General features: G+C 39.4%; 1 protein-coding gene across 1 annotated transcript in view; it reads left to right on the top strand.

The window, feature by feature from the left end:
- Positions 1-13,751, top strand: part of LOC102285781 (ATP-binding cassette sub-family C member 4) — a 166,768-nt gene extending 153,017 nt beyond the window's left edge. Inside the window, 4 exon segments of the mRNA XM_070366732.1 lie at positions 873-1,045; positions 1,340-1,445; positions 9,323-9,457; positions 13,632-13,751. Of these exon segments, the coding sequence (XP_070222833.1) occupies positions 873-1,045; positions 1,340-1,445; positions 9,323-9,457; positions 13,632-13,643 (426 nt within the window). The 3' untranslated portion in view covers positions 13,644-13,751.
- The last annotated feature ends 5,747 nt before the right edge of the window (positions 13,752-19,498 follow it).

Genomic DNA, 19,498 nt, shown 5'->3' on the forward strand with positions numbered 1-19,498 from the left:
TGTTGGTCTCTTAATTTGAAGTGTATTTACTCTTTGTTGTTTAAGTATAACCTGAGTTTGGTCCTTGTTCTATAATATTTCTGCAAAAATATTCATTGAACTGATCCCTGTCATCAATGTAACTTCAGCTTATCTTTGGCAGTTAAAATTTATTTATTTATTTTTTTACTATTTTAAGAACATAATTTAAATACTACCTATACCCATAGTCTTGGGGGAAATAGTTGTTATGTTGTGTCCTGGTTTTCATTCACTGAAAGATATTTTTGACATTGAAGAAAATGTACATCACTGGCTTAGTGTTTATGTGATTAAACTTGGGAAAGAACCATAGCAAGAATAGGTTTTAGGATTACTAATGTATGAGGTACAGTTTACCAGTGTTTGAATTCACATTTTTCCCCCAACTTTTAGACCTTATAAAATGGTAAAGTGCTGATAAGATTATATCTTTAGAGAACCATACTTTCTATAATATATATATTTTTAAGTTTCCCATTAGAGTACCAACTCATATGCAAAACTGTACTTTAGGAAACTTGACTCAACCATAAAGATCACTTTAATATTTCCGTTTAAACCATGTTGGGAGAAATAGCTTCCTTTTTTGAGAGACTTCCTTAACTAGTACCTAGGTGGGGTTTCTGGTAGGTGGCAGGTGGCAGGGATGGAAGACACAGAGATCTTTTTGTCTTTAGCTGACTCTATGGTCTTTCTCAGTGAATGCTCTTTGGAAGGAGCTCCACCATCACATGACTGTATGTGTAAGATATGTAAGAAGTCCTGAGGATGTCAAAGCTCTAATGTTTAAGAGACTTGTCTACTTAAGTAGCAATTTGTTTAGAAAAATGCTGTTCTTTCTGTATCCACAGGTACGACTTAAAGAAACCATTGAAAGTCTTCCCAGTAAGATGGATACTGAATTAGTAGAATCAGGATCAAACTTGAGTGTTGGACAGAGACAACTGCTGTGCCTTGCCAGGGGTATTCTCAGAAAAAATCGAATACTGATTATTGACAATGCCACATCATATGTGGATCCAAGGTATGGAGTTGAGGTCCTTGAAACCTGGTGTCTGAATTTTAAATATGGTAAATGGAAAACATTTAGTGGTGATACAGTTTCAAGCAATTTTGAGGGAAGATTATTTTCCTTTGTTTTAAGAAAACTTATCAATTTCTGTTGACTTTTTTTTTTTTTTCACTTAATTTTTAGGAATAAGGCTTTGTCTTAAAGTATTGATTTTAAAAAGCATTATACAAATATCATAGGGTATTTTTAAACCTCAAGTCCACTTTTCCAGTCTACGCTGAACTAAATCAACTTCCTTGATTCCAGAACTGATGAGTTAATACAAAAAAACATTCGTGAGAAATTTTCCGAGTGCACTGTGCTGACCATCACCCACAGGTTGAGCACCATTATTGACAGCGAATGGATAATGGTAAGACCCTCACCTCTGGAATTTGAGCTGGTTCCAGTCATGTTCAGTTTTTCAACTCATCTTTCCTTGTAAAACTTGATAGGAACCTTCATTAATTTAATTTTTTCTTAGTTTCTCCTCTCATTCCTGACAATAACTCAAGTACTTAAGTATATTTTCAGAATGTGCTATTAAATAATATATCCAGTATAATTCATATATCCAGTAATTTCATATTCTCATATTAAAAATTTACCATTTTTAATTATTATTTTTTAAAGATAGCCAACCATCTACATCACAGATGAGAGTGTAGAAAGAAAGGTAGCTCAGGGACTGAAATACTGTAGATAAACAACTAGGAAGTCCCTGACACAATAGATCTGGGCACTGCACACATGGCAGGCTCCAAGTTTTTGTCTCTGGTATTGGTAAAATAATCTGCCTGCCAATGCAGAAGACACAGGAAAGCCAGGTTAGATCCCTAGATTGGGAAGACCATCTGGAGAAGGAAATGGCAACCCGCTTCATTATTCTTACCTGGTGAATCCCATGGACAGAGGAGCCTGGCGGGCCATAGTCCATAGGGTTGCAAAGAGTCAGACAAAACTGAGCACACACAAACACATCTAGAGTGTCTTCTTTCCAGGTTTGATTGGCTTTTTATTCCTTATAATTTGATATTTCCTTCCTTAGCTTTATTTCCTTCCTTCCTATCTCTATTTCTTTTCCTTATTCTCATTTTCATCTCTTTCTTTGTTCTTTCCCTGCTGAGTTTCAATAAATGTTAGGGTGTGGCTTCTAAAATAATAAGGAGACCATCAATCAAAGGAAAAACAACCTTTGGCTGAATATAATCTCAAAGGAATGCAAGGGATTTTAATATTAATACCCTAGCCTGTGGTACTAATCTGATTTCACTCATGTGGATGGTAACCATAGTATCTGCTGATGCTGCTTCAGTCAGTTCAGTTACTCAGTTATGTCTGACTCTCTGCAACCCCATGAATCACAGATGCCAGGTCTCCCTGTCCATCACCATCTCCTGGAGTTCACTCAAACACACATCCAACAAGTTGGTGATGCCATCCAGCCATCTCATCCTCTGTCGTCCCGTTCTCCTCCTGCCCCCAATCCCTCCCAGCATCAGAGGCTTGTCCAATGAGTCAACTCTTCACATGAGGTGGCCAAAGTACTGGTGTTTCAGTTTTAGCATCAGCCCTTTCAGAGAACACCCAGGACTGATCTCTTTCAGAATGGACTGGTTGGATCTACTTGCAGTCCAAGGGACTCTCAAGAGTCTTCTCCAACACCACAGTTCAAAAGCATCAATTCTTCAGCACTCAGCTTTCTTCAAAGTCCAAATTTCACATGCATACATGACCACTGGAAAAACTATAGCCTTGACTAGATGGACTTTGTTGGCACAGTAATGTCTCTGCTTTTCAATATGCTATCTAGGTTGGTCATAACTTTTCTTCCAAGGAGTAAGCATCTTTTAATTTCATGGCTGCAGTCACCATCTGCAGTGATTTTGGAGCCCCCAAAAATAAAGTCTGACGCTGCTTCCACTGTTTCACCATCTATTTCCCATGAAGTGATGGGATCAGATGCCATGATCTTCGTTTTCTGAATGTTGAGCGTTAAGCCAACTTTTTCACTCTCCTCTTTCACTTTTCATCAAGAAGGTTTTTTAATTTCTCTTCACTTTCTGCCATAAGGGTGGTGTCAGCTGCATATCTGAGGTTATTGATATTTCAAATGATATTGATATATCAATATATCAATATTGATACTGATATATTCACAAGTTGTAACCTTCATTCCAGCTTGTGCTTCTTCCAGCCCAGCGTTTCTCATGATGTACTCTGCATAGAAGTTAAATAAGCAGGGTGATAATATACAGCCTTGACATACTCCTTTTCCTATTTGGAACCAGTCTGTTGTACCATGTCCACTTCCTGCATGTAGGTTTCTCAAGAGGCAGGTCAGGTGGTCTGATATTCCCATCTCTTTCAGAATTTTCTACAGTGTATTGTGATCCACACAGTCAAAGGCTTTGGCATAGTCAATAAAGCAGAAATAGATGTTTTTCTGGAACTCTCTTGCTTTTTCCATGATCCAGCGGATGTTTTCAATTTGATCTCTGGTTCCTCTGCCTTTTCTAAAACCAGCTTGAACATCTGGAAGTTCACGGTTCACATATTGCTAAAGCCTGGCTTGGAGAATTTTGAGCATTACTTTACTAGCATGTGAGATGAGTGCAATTTTGCGGTAGTTTAAGCACTCTTTGACATTGCCTTTCTTTGGGATTGGAATGAAAACTGACCTTTTCCAGTTCTGTGGCCACTGCTGTTTTCCAGACTTGCTGGAATATTGAGTGCAGCACTTTCACAGCGTCATCTTTCAGGATTTGAAATAGCTCAATTAGAATTCCATCACCTCCACTAGCTTTGTCTGTAGTGATGCTTTCTAAGGCTCATTTGACTTCACATTCCAGGATGTCTGGCTTTAGGTGAGTGATCACACCGTCGTGATTATCTGGGTCATGAAGATCTTTTTTGTACAGTTCTTCTGTGTATTCTTGCCACCTCTTCTTAATATCTTCTGCTTCTGTTAGGTCCATACAGTTTCTGTCCTTTATAGAGCCCATCTTTGCATGAAATGTTCCCTTGGTATTTCTAATTTTCTTGAAGAGTTCTCTAGTCTTTCCCATTCTGTTGTTTTCCTCTATTTCTTTGCATTGATTGCTGAGAAAGGCTTTCTTATCTCTTCTTGCTATTCTTTGGAACTCTGCATTCAGATGCTTATATCTTTCCTTTACTCCTTTGCTTTTCACTTCTCTTCTTTTCACAGCTATTTGTAAGGCCTGCCCAGACAGCCATTTTGCTTTTATACATTTCTTTTCCATGGGGATGGTCTTGATCCCTGTCTCCTTTACAATGTCACGATCCTCATTCCATAGTTCATCAGGCACTCTATCTATCAGATCTAGTACCTTAAATCTATTTCTCACTTCCACTGTATAATCATTAGGAATTTGATTTAGGTCATACCTGAATGGTCTAATGGTTTTCCCTACTTTCTTCAATTTAAGTCTGAATTTGGAAATAAGGAGCTCATGATCTGAGCCACAGTCAGCTCCTTGTCTTGTTTTTGCTGACTGTATAGAGCTTCTCCATCTTTGGCTGCAAAGAATATAATCAATCTGATTTCGGTGTTGACCATCTGGTGATGTTCATGTGTAGAGTCTTCTCTTGTGTTGGTGGAAGAGGGTGTTTGCTATGACCAGTGCTTTCTCTTGGCAAAATTCTATTAGCCTTTGCCCTGCTTCATTCCGTATTCCAAGGCCAAATTTGCCTGTTACTCCAGGTGTTTCTTGACTTCCTACTTTTGCATTCCAGTCCCCTACAATGAAAAGGACATCTTTTTCAGGTGTTAGTCCTAAAAGATCTTGTAGGTCTTCATAGAACCATTCCAACTTCAGCTTCTTCAGCATTACTGGTTGGGGCATAGACTTGGATTACTGTGATATTGAATGGTTTGCCTTGGAAATGAACAGAGGTCATTCTGTCGTTTTTGAGATTGCATCCAAGTACTGCATTTCGGACTCTTTTGTTGACAATGATGGCTACTGCATTTCTTCTAAGGGATTCCTGCCCGCAGTAATAGATATAATAATCATCTGAGTTAAATTCACCCATTCCAGTCCATTTTAGTTCGCTGATTCCTAGAATGTCTACATTCACTCTTACCATCTCTTGTTTGACCACTTCCAATTTGCCTTGATTCATGGACCTGACATTCCAGGTTCCTATGCAATATTGTTCTTTACAGCATCAGACCTTGCTTCTATCACCAGTCACATCCACAACTGGGTATTGTGTTTGCTTTGGCTCCATCCCTTCATTCTTCCTGGAGTTATTTCTCCACTGATCTCCAGTAACATATTGGACACCTACCTACCTGGGGAGTTCCTTTTTCAGTATCCTTTCATTTTGCCTTTTCATACTGTTCATGGGGTTCTCAAGGCAAGAATACAGAAGTGGTTTGCCATTCCCTTCTCCAGTGGACCACATTCTGTCAGACCTCTCCACAATGACCCACTCGTCTTGGTTGGCCCCACAGGGATGGCTTAGTTTCATTGAGTTAGACAAGGATGTGGTCCTAGTGTGATTAGATTGACTAGTTTTCTGTGAGTATGGTTTCAGTGTGTCTGCCGTCTGATGCCCTCTTGCAACACCTAGTGTCTTACTTGGGTTTCTCTTATCTTGGACATGGGGTATCTCTTCATGGCTGCTCCAGCAAAGCACAACCGCTGCTCCTTACCTTGGATGAGGGGTATCTCCTCACTGCTGCCCCTCCTGACCTTGAACGTAGAGTAGCTCCTCATGGCCCTCTTTCGTATGCTGCTTAGTAATGAAGTAAACAGATAAAGAAGGCCTGCATAATGTGTAAGAAGCAACAGATGGAGTTAACCAGTGGTTTTGTTGGTCCATACAAAATAGATAATGATCCAGAAATAAGTGATCAGTAATCCCCAGTAATCCTTATGCCCCGTGATAATGGGACTCTCTCTTTTGACTACTTGGGAAGTTACTGGAATACCACCTCCCAGCCTACTGCACATACATTGTCAGATGGGATATCAGTGGGGACGTTGAGTAGATATCAGATTGTTACCATTGAGGCAGTGCCTGTAGTCTCACTCCTTGAGCAGGACACACACAGGAGTGAGTTCTGGGGTGGCAGACAACAGCAGTAGGGCATTTGCAACCAAAGGGATGCTCTAGGCTTTAGTCAGTGTGTCAAGTCACCCAGACTAGAACATCACAGTAGGAAGCAGGCCCCACCTACAGATTTTCATGAGGGACAGAGTGACATTCCAAAATTGCAGGACAGTGACTCTTACATTCTAGAAATGTTATTTGGCATTGGTTTTGCTGTTATTATCAAAATATGTTCATTTGTTAATCCTTTATTTACCCATGCTGCTGCTGCTGCTGCTAAGTCACTTCAGTCGTGTCTGACTCTGTGTGACCCCATAGACAGCAGCCCGCAGGCACCCCCATCCCTGAGATTCTCCAGGCAAGAACACTGGAATGGTTGCCATTTCCTTCTCCAATGCATGAAAGTGAAAAGTGAAAGTGAAGTCACTCAATCGTGTCCAACTCTTAGCGACCCCATGGACAGCAGCCTACCAGGCTCCTCCATCCATGGGATTTTCCAGGCAAGAGTACTGGAGTGGGGTGACATTGCCTTCTCCAACATCTCCTGGTAAATCTCAATAACCTCAATTTTTTTTCTCTTGGTCAATGTCTTTGAACAAATCTTTAATATGGTTTTACAAAGCAGTTTACAACCCCAGCCCCTTCCCACCTTTCTAGCTTTGTCCCACTCTGCTCTCCCTCTTTCCTTTATAGCTAAAACCACATTGATTTTCTTTCAGTTCTCCAAATGCAGTGTTCACTCTCTTATAGTTGTGCCTTCTCTGAACTGTCGTGGCTGAGACTAAGGTGATGGAAGTAGAAATGGTGAAGTGGTTGGGATAGAGACATTTGTGATAAATAATGAAGTGAAACCAAGCAGATTGTGCGATGGGTTGAACGTGGGATATGAGGGCAAAGAGGGGAGTCGATGCTGGTGTCTGGATTGTGTTCTGAGCATCTGGGTGAATGGAGAAGATAGAGGGAAAAGGCAAATGCAAGGGTTCACTTTGGAGCCTGTCACCTTCATAATGATTGACCTTGTTTTCCATGGTAGACCTTGCCATTCACTGAGGAGCAGTCCTTCTCACTCCTATGTTGGGAGACCTTCAGTTTAGGACTCCCTTGTCAAGGTCATCAGTGATGTCCTAGGGAGGTCCCACAAGGAGATGTAAATTTAGTCACTTGTTTACATCTAGATCTGAGATGGTTGCGGTTACTAACTCCTCTGGTAGGAATGGTAGGATTAAACATCAGGAGACCCAAGAGATGTGCATCTCCCAACTACAGAGTCATGGGATTGTTCTGTATGGTCCATGCACCCCAGGTGTAAAATTTGTATTTTCTTCTAATGCTTCTGATTACTGGTTGGCTTTCAATTCAGCAAAAACACCATAAATAAAGTTCTTTCTAGAATATTTGATTTTTAAAAAAATTTTATTGGAGTATAGTTGAATTACAATGTTGTGTTACTATCAGGTGTATAGCAAAGTGAATCTGTTATACATATACATATATCCACTCTTTATTAGAGTCTTTTTCCATATAGGCCATTACAGAGTATTGACTGTTCCCTGGGCTACAGTAGGTCCTTATTAGTTATCTATTTTATATATAGTAGTGTCTATATGCGGAGAAGGCAATGGCACCCCTCCAGTACTCTTGCTTGGAAAATCCCGTGGACAGAGGAGCCTGGTAGGCTGCAGTCCATGGGGTCGCTAAGAGTCAAACATGACTGAGCAACTTCACTTTCACTTTTCACTTTCATACATTGGAGAAGGAAATGACAACCCACTCCAGTGTTCTTGCCTGGAGAATCCCAGGGACATAGGAGCCTAGTGGGCTGCCGTCTATGGGGTTGCACAGAGTCGGACACGACTGAAGTGACTTAGCAGCAGCAGTGTCTATATGTCAATCCCGATCTCCCAATTTATCCCTCCCCTACTTACCTCTTGGTAACTGTAAGTTTCTTTTCTACATCTGTGACTCTATTTCTGTTTTGTAGATAAATTCTTTGTACCCTTTAAAAAATTTTAAAGCATTTTTGTACCCTTTTTTAGGTTTCACATGTAAGTGATATGTTACTCTGTTTGACTTGCTTCACTAAGTATGACAATCTCTAGGACCATCCATTTTGCTGCAAATGACATAATTTAACTTTTTCATGGTTGAATAATATTCCATTGTGTATATGTACCACATTTTTTTTATCACTGGAATGTGAACCTCAATTTCTTACTTGCTTCTTTATTCTTATTCAAAGAAAAAATTGGTTTTCTAGAGATGTCTTCTGTTCACAGCAGATCAGCTAAAGTAGCTCTTATATATATGAGCTCCTTTTGCCAACCTTTCACTCTCAGAATAATCAACCATAACCAAAATCAACTTCAAGATGCATCTTAACTTGCCAGACAATGAATGCTGCCCTTCTTAGCAACTGACATAATCAGGGCCCTGTGGGTTGAAAAAAAATGCACAGTCTGGAAGTTGAGAGTTATGTTATAGTCAGTGGACTTCCTGAGGACTTCAAGTCAGGGATGGAGCATCTAAGACAATGCTGAGAAACTGTTCTAAAGAGGCAAGGGTAGAAGGTCAGGATGTATAGGAATTTTTGCAACAAAAGACTAGGTAGTCAGAACAACAAAAGATTACTGTTAATTAAAGAAAATCAGATGTCTCAAGTAAATTAATTTAGCACTTCTATGTTTAGGGGGAGCTATAAGAGTCTGGGCTCAATGAAATCATTCCACTGACATGTACCTCAGCTATCTGGGCCAGTATCCTGTGTTTTCTCATCCTGAGTTTTCTCAGGGCTCACTTTGGGGAGTGGGTACAGTCTGATGGCTGATAGATGGCAAGTATTCTTTCCTTTCTGAGTTCCCTCAGGGCTCACCAGCTCATGATGGTGGCTGTAGTCACTGATGACTGTGACGACCTTTATTTACTGATACGGCAGTAAATATTTCATTTCCCATCTATACCATTAAAATAATAAAAGGTTGGGTTGGGCCTTTATTTGCCTAATAAAACCATTATCAAGGTAATCAAACCATTAAAATATCAGCCAGGCCTACCACCCAAATAGATTTTCTCTATTCTTCCCTTCCTGTCCCTTTACAAACTATTGTCTGATTTATAATATGTTACTGCAAAACATGGTGTACTAATGGGTTTCTTCCTGCTAATTGACAGGTTTGGGATTCAGGGATACTGGAAGATTATGATGAGCCATATTCCATGTTGCAAGATAGAGACAACCTGTTTTACAAGATGGTGCAACAACTGGGTGAAGCTGAGGCCACTGTTCTCACTGAAAGGGCAAAACAGGTGAGCCTGCTGTGGGGAGCTGTAATTAAAGTTCGTCTCCACAGCACACTCCTCATGCTGTGGCACAAGGGATGTGGTAACAAGCACTCTGTGTCCTTTTCAATTATAAGCCTCTGGATACAAAACCTCATGACTGGGTCTTAACAACACATTGCAGAACACAGATCTGCTGAGAATTGGCAGCTGTGTTGTTGATGGAGTGTAGGATGTGCATGCACATGTACCTAAGAGAGATTTCAGATTAGAGTTTCCACATGATTGGAGTCTGGGTTCCATGATTCTCATGGAACACAGTATACTCTCATTTTGCAGACCCTTTACTTTCATCCTAGATGATGCTCAGAATATTGGTGATGCAAATGTTTCAGGGAACATCCAGGGAACTTGAGATTTTTGAAGGAAATAACATTTGTAATATTCTGGGTCTAGGAAGAAGTATTGGAGAAGGAAATGGCAACCCACTTCAGTGTTCTTGCCTGGAGAATCCCATGGACAGAGAAGCCTGGTAGGCTGCAGTCCATGGGGTCACACAGAATAGGACACAACTGAAGTGACTTAGCAGCAGGAGCAGCAGCAGCAGCAGGAAGAAGTACAAGGGAAAGATGTAGATCACTTCTGTTTCTAATCTGTAAAGAGAACTCCTACCTGCTACTGTCACTTTCTTCCTAATTCTTTGTCATTTAGAATTAGGTCCAGTTGCCTCCCTTATGGGCTTCCTTGGTAGCCCAGCTGGTAAAGAATCCACCTGCAATGCAGGAGACTCCAGTTTGATTCCTGGGTTAGGAAGACCACTGGAGAAAGAATAGGCTACCCACCAGTATTCTTGGGCTTTCCTGGTGGCTCAGCTGGTAAAGAATCCACCTGAATTGCAGAAGACCTAGGTCTGATCCCTGGGTTGGGAAGATCCCCTGGAGAAGGGAACAGCTACCCACTCCAGTATTGCTTCCTCTACCTTTTAGAAGATGAAATTGTCATCATGATAAATCAAGAACTCATAATATTGCAGAGAGGAAGCCAATTCTGAGTCCATGTTGGAAAATATTTCTTTGACTTGCTTTCCATTGCTCTTGTTATTATAATCATACTTAATGGCTTGTCTGGAGGACCCTGTCCCTCCTAACTGTAAACTAAAACACCTTTGATTGGCCCTTGGAGAGAGAGCTTGTCCCGGCCCACCTGTGAATCAGTTCAGTTTAGTCGCTCAGTTGTGTCTGACTCTTTGCAATCCCAAGGATTGCAGCATGCCAGACTTCCCTGTTCATCACCAAGTCCTGGAGCTTGCTCAAACTCTTGTCCATCGAGTCAGTGATGCCATCCAATCATCTCATCCTCTGTCATCCCCTTCTTCTCCTGCCTTCAATCTTTCCCAACATCAGGGTCTTTTCCAATGAGTCAGTTTTTTGCATCAGGTGGCCAAAGTATTGGACTTTCAGCTTCGGCATCAGTCCTTCCAATGAACACCCAGGAATGATTTATTTTAGGATAGATGAGTTTGATCTCCTTGCAGTCAAAGGCACTCTCAAGAGTATTCTCCAACACCACTGTTCAAAAGCATCAACTCTTTGGTGCTCAGCTTTCTTTATATCCAACTCTCACATCCATACATGACCAATGGAAAAACCATAACCTTGACTAGATACACCTTTGTTGACAAAGTAATGTCTCTGCTTTTTAATATGCTGTCTAGATTGGTCATAACTTTCCTTCCAAGGAGTAAGTGTCATTTAATTTAATGGCTGCAATTACCATCTGCAGTGATTTTGGAGCCAAAAAAAATAAAGTCTGACACTGCTTCCACTGTTTGCCCATCTATTTGTAGTGCAGTGATGGGACCGGATGCCATGATCTTAGTTTTCTGATTGTTGAGCTTTAAGCCAGCTTTTTCACTTTACTCTTTCACTTGCATCAAGAGGCTTTTTAATTCCTCTTCACTTTCTGTCATAAGGATGGTGTCATCTGCATATCTGAGGTTACTTATATTTCTCCCACCAATCTTGATTCCAGCTTGTGCTTCTTCCAGCCCAGCGTTTCTCATGATGTACTCTGCATAGAAGTTAAATAAGCAGGGTGATGATATACAGCCTTGACATACTCCTTTTCCTATTTGGAACCAGTCTGTTGTTCCATGTCCAATTCTAATTGCTGCTTCCTGACCTGCATACAGGTTTCTCAAGAGGCAAGTCAAGTGGTCTGGTATTCCTGTCTCTTTTAGAATTTTCCACAGTTTATTGTGATCCACACAGTCAAAGGCTTTGGCATAATCAGTAAAGCAGAAATAGATGTTTTTCTGGAACTCTCTTGCTTTTTTGATGATCTAGCATATGTTGGCAATTTGATCTCTGGTTCCTCTGCCTTTTCTAAAACCAGTTTGAACATCTGAAAGTTCACAATTCATGTATTGCTGAAGCCTGACTTGAAGAATTTTGAGCATTACTTTACTAGCGTGTGAGATGAGTGCAATTGTGTGGTAGTTTGAGCATTCTTTGGCATTGCCTTTCTTTGGGATTGGAATGAAAACTGAGCTTTTCCAGTCCTGTGGCCACTGCTTAGTTTTCCAAATTTGCTGACATATTGAGTTCATCACTTTCACAGCAATATATACATTTCATATCCAGTTCTGTTTTGGGGGTAGCAAGCAATAAGAAAGAAATAAAGTACAGTTGATATGAAGGTGGATGTCTCAGTGGTTTTCTGTTTCATTTATGAAGTCCATTATCTCTCTCCCATGATTACTTTGTTCACAACACCCACAGATGTATTCAGAGCCAGGATTTATAAAGCATCTGTAATCATACATTCAAGTGACCCAGCTCATAACATGAGTCAGCCTCAAATAGATGGTACATTTTCTATTTTAAAGACTCAAACAAAACTTTTCTTGTTCAGGTAAAAAAAAAAAAAAAAAAATGACAGTCGAAATCCATTTTCACCCAAACACATTTAGAAATAAGAGTTCACAAGTCTTGACATTATTTCATTTTGTTATGTGTATCTGTCAAGAATGGTTTCCCTGGGGGCTCAGTGGTAAAGAATCCACCTGCCGATGCAGGAGACATAGGTTCAGTCCCTGAGTCAGGAAGATCCCCTGAAGAAGGAAATGGCAACCCACTCCAGTATCCTTGCCTGGAAAATTCCATGGACAGAGGAGCCTTGAGGATCCATGGGACGCAAAAGAGTTGGACATGACTTAACAACTAAACAACAACAAATCTGTTAAGAAACTGACATACAATACAGTTACTGAAAACTGATGATTCTGGAATTTGCCAGCATTTCATTTCCTTTTTATTCTTATCATGCAACTTATCAGAAAACCTATATCTCTTCTAGTTCAGCTGGAAATTGGTAGAATTGAAGAACTTAGGGACCTGGCAAAGAACTATCCTATATTGTGGCATCATCTTACATTTAAGAGAGGTTGGTTGGTTGAGTCCTTGTTAGAGCTTTTCTACATTCCTTATGACTGCTTTGCCTTACAAACTAAATGCCAGTATATTTCATATATATATGCCAGTGTTTCAGTGCTTGTCAATCAGAGTTTATAAAATATAGGGATTACAACCTGGTGAAAGTGAAGTCAAAGTGAAAGTTGGTTAGTTGTGTCCGACTCTTTATGACCCCTTGGACTATACAGTCCATGGAATTCTCCAGGCCAGAATACAGGAGTGGGTAGCCTTTCCCTTCTCCAGGGCATCCTCCCAACCCAGGGATTGAACCAAGGTCTCCCTCATTGCAGAAAGATTCTTTACCAGCTAAGCCATAAGGAAATATTAGCATCCAAACCTATTGTGCTCATTTTATGTGTGAAAATGACAAATCCTCATGCATTCACTAGATTTTCCAGCCTCTTTGTCACCCTGTTTTTATCTCCAGGCTTTGAGTCAGTAAAATGATTTTGTTTATCAATTTAATATAGTGATAAAATATATCTGTGAATCAGAATGGTCAGAACTCTAGTGGATCTACAGGTTGTTTGACATTAAGCCCAGCCCCACTGAGGGTTTTAATGGGGCTACTTCCCCCATAGAATAAATACATCTCTGCTTTTTAAAATGGTGACTCCACTAATGTTATGATTTGTGCCAACATGAAAAAGTGGATGTAGAAATGTGTTGCCTCAGGGAGGACTTTGCAACTTTTAAACATGCTGTTTTTGTCTTCTTTTCTCCCTCAGGTGCACCTCTAAAGATATCACTCACAGTGACCATGTGATTATGAACACTTACAGTGGACAGCCTTCAGTCTTAACAATTTTTGAGTCAACACTGTGATTCTACCATGAGGTCAAGTCTAGCCCAAAGGCATCTTTCCAACAGATTTTACATGTATAAACTATGTTGTACTTTTTTTTATACCAAAAAGTATTTATACACACAAGATGTTAGTTTTTCTATCTTTTTCCCTCCAACTTCACCAACTGATTCCAAGCTCTTACAAAATGATTTATTATTTTTATTTCTATGTTATACTATTTTCTTCTCCAAATCAGAGGTTCAGGCCACCAGTAAAAGCTGTGTACCAGGTTTTCTGCCTTAAGAGACTCCAGAGCCAAAGCTCATTTTCTAATGTGCAAGACAAAATTGTCACAGATTTTTTTTTTTAAATATTGTTCCCCCAAATTACCTACTACTTTCCATTCATGTCAGGGGTTCCGCTTATTTGAAGACTAGTGTGAAGTAGCTGTTTTGTGTCACCATTTCCTTTAATATAACTAGAATTCATTATTCTACCCAAAGATCTCTACTTAAAACACTACAGAGAAAACTAATAGGAAAAACAAAAATATAGTGTAGTTTAAGTGAATTATGGGAGAGGAAGGTGTCCCTCTCTCAAAAAAAAAAAAAAATTGATACATGATTAAAATATAGGACAATATTATGTGTTCTAAAAAAGAAGGAAGAGAAAATATGCTTTCTCAAAATAGAAGCCCTTCTAGGGGGATTTGAGAATGAAGGACAGATGTGTGATCTATTGTCTTCTAGATAGAGAATTTTATTTTATTTTTTAACTTTTTTTATTGTAGTAAAATGTGTAACATAAAATTTGCCATAAAGTCACTTTTAAGCATACAGTTCAATGATGTTAATCACATTCACAGTATTGTGCAGCCATGAATATTTACTTTATTTTTGGTAATTATGTTAGTACTGTTCATTTTGTTATTTGTACAGAGTCATTTTTGGTAAGTTTTATTTCTCTAAAGGTGGATCTATTTCCTGTGAGTTTTGAACTTAACTGGCATAAAGTTACTCCCTATATCTATATGTTTAAACTCTGCAACATCTATAATTGTGTTCTTTCTTTTTTCTTTTTAATTTTCTTTTGAGCCTTTTGTAAAATGAGTAATCTTACATGACTTTTTCCTATTTTAAAGAATCACATTTTTTGCTGAATTGATATTTCCCGTTTTCTTTTCTACTTCATATTATTCTGTCTTTCCTTCAACTTTTCATTTATTTTGAGATTTATTTCCTAAAATTCTTAAATTGGAAATTTAGTTCAACTTTTAACTTAATCATTTTTATAGTGTAAGTACATTAGCTACTTTTTCTTTTTTTACTCTAAGGTCCACTTAACTATAACCTACAAGTTTGGATACTAGCACTGATCAATAACCATACTATTAAGTATTTTCTAATATCTAATTGAATTCATTATTTATATCTTTTACCCATGAGTTATTCATAAGGGTAATATTCTCTAAATTTCAAGTGCTAATGGATTTTTTTCTATTAGACTGAACCATGTATAACCACTAACATTCAATCTTTTTTTTCACCTATATAATAACATTTTAATATGGTTCAAAATAATAATTTGATTTTGTTATTAACATATAACAATTTCTACACTTGAATTAGTCAGACAATATTCAATTGAGGATTTTAAACCAAAGGTAACCATGTTTACATACAAAGTTCCTGTTTGCACCACTTGTATTTTATTTTATTTTAAAGTGTTAAAAGTATGTGTATAATCAGTAAAGTTCAAATAAAAATCCTCCCCAAGTACTGATTTTTTTTTTTTTGGATACGTATTGCAGAATGGTTCTCTGGGATGCAGACTCAGATGGAGTTTAGTTCTGGAATGTTTATCAGGGGTGCCCTTGTGATCAACATTTATAGAATCAGGAGAGAAGAAACAGGGTAGGGCAGAGGGAAAATCAAGCTGCAACACTGTTCAGATGACTTTAGCTGACCCCATGGGGGTCTGGAGTGAAGATAGTCCTTTGAGGTTGTCCTGACAAGTCCACTGGCCAGGCTTTTATGCTTCCCCCTGGATGAGTCATTGCATAAAAGCTATCCCCAGAGGACCTGGTGGCTGAAGACTGCCCACTGACAGCACATCCAGCAACTGGGCAACAAGTCCTCAAAGGGAGGTCTGGACAGCACATCACCATGTCCCCACAGCAAGTATCACAGCTCCAGAGGTAGGTGATGAGGATGTACTGTGGGAAAAACTCTTGATTTTTTAGTGTGCAGCTCAACCCTGTGCACCTCCCACTTCAGTCATAAAAAAGTGAGAAATAGAGGAGCTTTTGTTTTCAAGTCTAAAGCCAATACTGTGCATTGATTTATATGATTCTATTCTTGAATCAGTACCATGGTCCAAATGTTGAAGAATATACCAGAAAACACAACAGACCACTTTAAAACTCTTCCGAGTTTTGTAAACACAAGCCTTGTGTTAAAACTTGTTTTACACTGTTAAAAATATTGATAATGTGTAAATAGGGCTTTCTGAAAGCTTATATGGTCTCATTTTAAATATAAATATCATGGTTACCATTAACTCACACTCTAACAGTGTAATACTCAAATTCTCCAAGCCAGGCTTCAACAGTACGTGAACTGTGAACTTCGAGATGTTGAAGCTGGATTTAGAAAAGGCAAAGGAAACAGAGATCAAATTGCCAACATCTACTGGATCATCAAAAAAGAAAGAGAGTTCCAGAAAAACATCTACTTATGCTTTATTGCCTATCCCAAAGTCTTTGACTGTCTGTGGTCACAATAAACTGGAAAATTCTGAAAGAGATGGGAATACCAGACCACCTGACCTGCCTCTTGAGAAACCTGTATGCAGGTCAGGAAGCAACAGTTAGAAGTGGACATGGAACAACAGACTGGTTTCAAATAGGAAAAGGAGTATGTCAAGGCTGTATATTGTCACCCTAATTATTTAACTTACATACAGAGTATATCATGAGAAATGCTGGGTTGGGTGAAGCACAAGCTGGAATCAAGATTGCCAGGAGATATATCAATAACCTCAGATATGTAGATGACACCATCCTTATGGCAGAAAGTGAAGAAGAATTAAAAAGCCTCTTGATGAAAGTGAAAGAGGAGAGTAAAAATTTGGCTTAAAGATTAACATTCAGAAAACTAAGATCATGGCATCCCATCCCATCACTTCATGGCAAACAGATGGGGAAACAGTGGAAACAGTGGCAGACTTTATTTTGGGGGGCTCCAAAATCACTACAGATGATGGCTGCAGCCATGAAATTAAAAGACACTTACTCCTTGGAAGGAAAGTTATGACCAAACTAGACAGTGTGTTAAAAAGCAGAGACATTACTTTGCCAACAAAGGTCCATCTAGTCAAAGCTATGGTTTTTCCAGTAGTCATGTATGGATGTGAGAGTTGGACTATAAAGAAACCTGAGTGCAGAAAAACTAATGCTTTTGATCTGTGGTGTTGGAGAAGACTTTTAAGAGTCTCTTGGACTGCAAGGAGATCCAACCAGTCCATCCTAAAGGAGATCAGTCCTGAACATTCATTGGAAGGACTGATGGTGGAGGCTGAAACTCCAATATTCAGCAACCTGATGTGAAGAACAGACTCATCTGAAAAGATTCTGATGCTGGGAAGGATTGAAGATGGGAGGAGCAGGGGACAACAGAGGATGAGATGGTTGAATGGCATCACCAACTCAATGGACATGAGTTTGAGTAAACCCTGGGAGTTGGTTATGGACAGGGAGGCCTGGCGTGCTGCAGTACATGGGGTCACAGATAGGATGCGGCTGAGCAACTGAACCGAACTGAACTGAACCATTAACAAAGAAGGTAGTGGTTGAGACGGTAGTACAGATGGGGCACTAGGTATTATATGTAAAGGGCTTAGGTGAGCCTTGGTGGCTCAGCTGGTAAGGAATCTGCCTGCAATGTGGGAGACCTGGATTTGATCCCTGGTTTGGGAAGGGAAAGAGTACCCGCTTCAGTATTCTGTCCTGGAGCATTCCAGGGGATTGTAAAGAGTGACCATGACTGAGTGACTTTCATTTTTATGTGCAAAAGCTGTTATTAAAAGTTATTAATTTTCCTTTAAAAACAGAGAATATGGATTAACTGAGCTTTTCCAAACCTAACGGTCTAAGAAAACTATATTTTCCCCCAAAACTAAAATGGCAATGTGTGTTTAAAAGTGGGTCAAACATATTTTTTTGAATTTAGAACTAAAAAATAACATTACTGGAAGGAATAATATGCCCCAGCCCTATGAGACGTCTATCTACACACCTGGCCCAGATTACTTGCCTTAGGAGTCAAATTGGGATTGTGTGTGTAGCCTTTCCCTTCTCCAGGAGATCTTCCAAACCCAGGGATTGAACCCATGTCTACCACATTGCAGGCAGATTCTTTACCAGCTGAGCCACAAGAGAAGCCCTGACATTGGATGGTTCTGACTAAATTCACTCTTTCACTCAGCAACCATGCTCATACTTATTCATTCCAAAAGGTGGAAGCTTTGGGTATTCCAAACCAGTGTTTTTTTGTTTTTATGAAAACTAATCATCTTTAAATTTTGAGGAAATTACATTGAAAATATTTTTAAAATTAAATATTGCAGACTGCTTAGACAGAAAATGAGCCTCTGAGATGGAGTTTATATCACATTCAGTTCAGTAGCTCAGTCGTGTTTGACTGTTTGTGACTGCATGGACTGTAGCACACCAGGCCTACCTGTCCATCACCAACTCCCTGAATTTACTCAAACTCATGTCCATCAAGTCAGTGATGCCATCTAACCAGCTCATCCTCTGTTGTCCCCTGCTCCTCCCATCTTCAGTCTTTCCCAGCATAGGGGTCTTTTCAAATAAGTCAGTTCTTCGCATCAGGTGGCCAAAGTATTGAAGTTTCAGCTTCAGCATGAGTCTTTCCGATTTCCTTTAGGATGGACTGGTTGGATCTCCTTGCAGTCCAAGGGACTCTCAAGAGTCTTTTCCAACACCACAGTTCAAAAGCATCAATTCTTTGACTCTCAGCTTCCTTTATAGTCCAACTCTCACATCCATACATAACTACTGGAAAAACCATAGCTTTAACTAGATGGACCTTTGTTGGCAAATAATGCCTCTGCTTTTTAATATGCTGTCTAGGTTGGTCATAGCTTTTCTTCCAAGGAGCAAGCGTCTTTTAATTTTATGGCTGCAGTCACCATCTGCAGTGATTTTGGAGCTTCAAAAATAAAGTCTCTCACTCTTTCCATGTTTCCCCATCTATTTGCCATGAAGTGATGGGACCAGATGCCATGGTCTTAGTTTTCTGAATGTTGAGCTTTAAGCCAACATTTTTATTCTCCTATTTCACTTTCATCAAGAGGCATTTTAGTTCCTCTTCACTTTCTGCCATAAGTGTGGTGTCATCTGCATTTCTAAGGTTATTGATATATCTCCTGGCAATCTTGATTCCAGCTTGTGCTTCATTCAGTCCGGCATTTAACATGATGTATTCTGCTTATAAGTTAAATAAGCAAGGTGCCAAAAAGCAGGGTACTGCTTTCCCAATTTGAAACCAGTCTGTTCTTCCATGTCTGGTTCTAACCATTGCTTCTTGACCTGCATACAGATTTATCAGGAGGCAAGTGGTGGTCTGGTATTCCCATCTCTTTAAGAATTTTCCACAGTTTGTTGTGATCCACACAGTCAAAGGCTTTGGAATAGTCAGTAAAGCAGAAGTAGATGTTTTTCTGGAACTCTCTTGCTTTTTTGAGGTTCATTGATTTAGACAAAACTGTAGTCCATGTGATCAG

The sequence above is a fragment of the Bos mutus genome, unplaced genomic scaffold (genome assembly GCF_027580195.1).
Source record: "Bos mutus isolate GX-2022 unplaced genomic scaffold, NWIPB_WYAK_1.1 CTG197, whole genome shotgun sequence".
Classification (NCBI taxonomy): Eukaryota; Metazoa; Chordata; class Mammalia; order Artiodactyla; family Bovidae; genus Bos; species Bos mutus.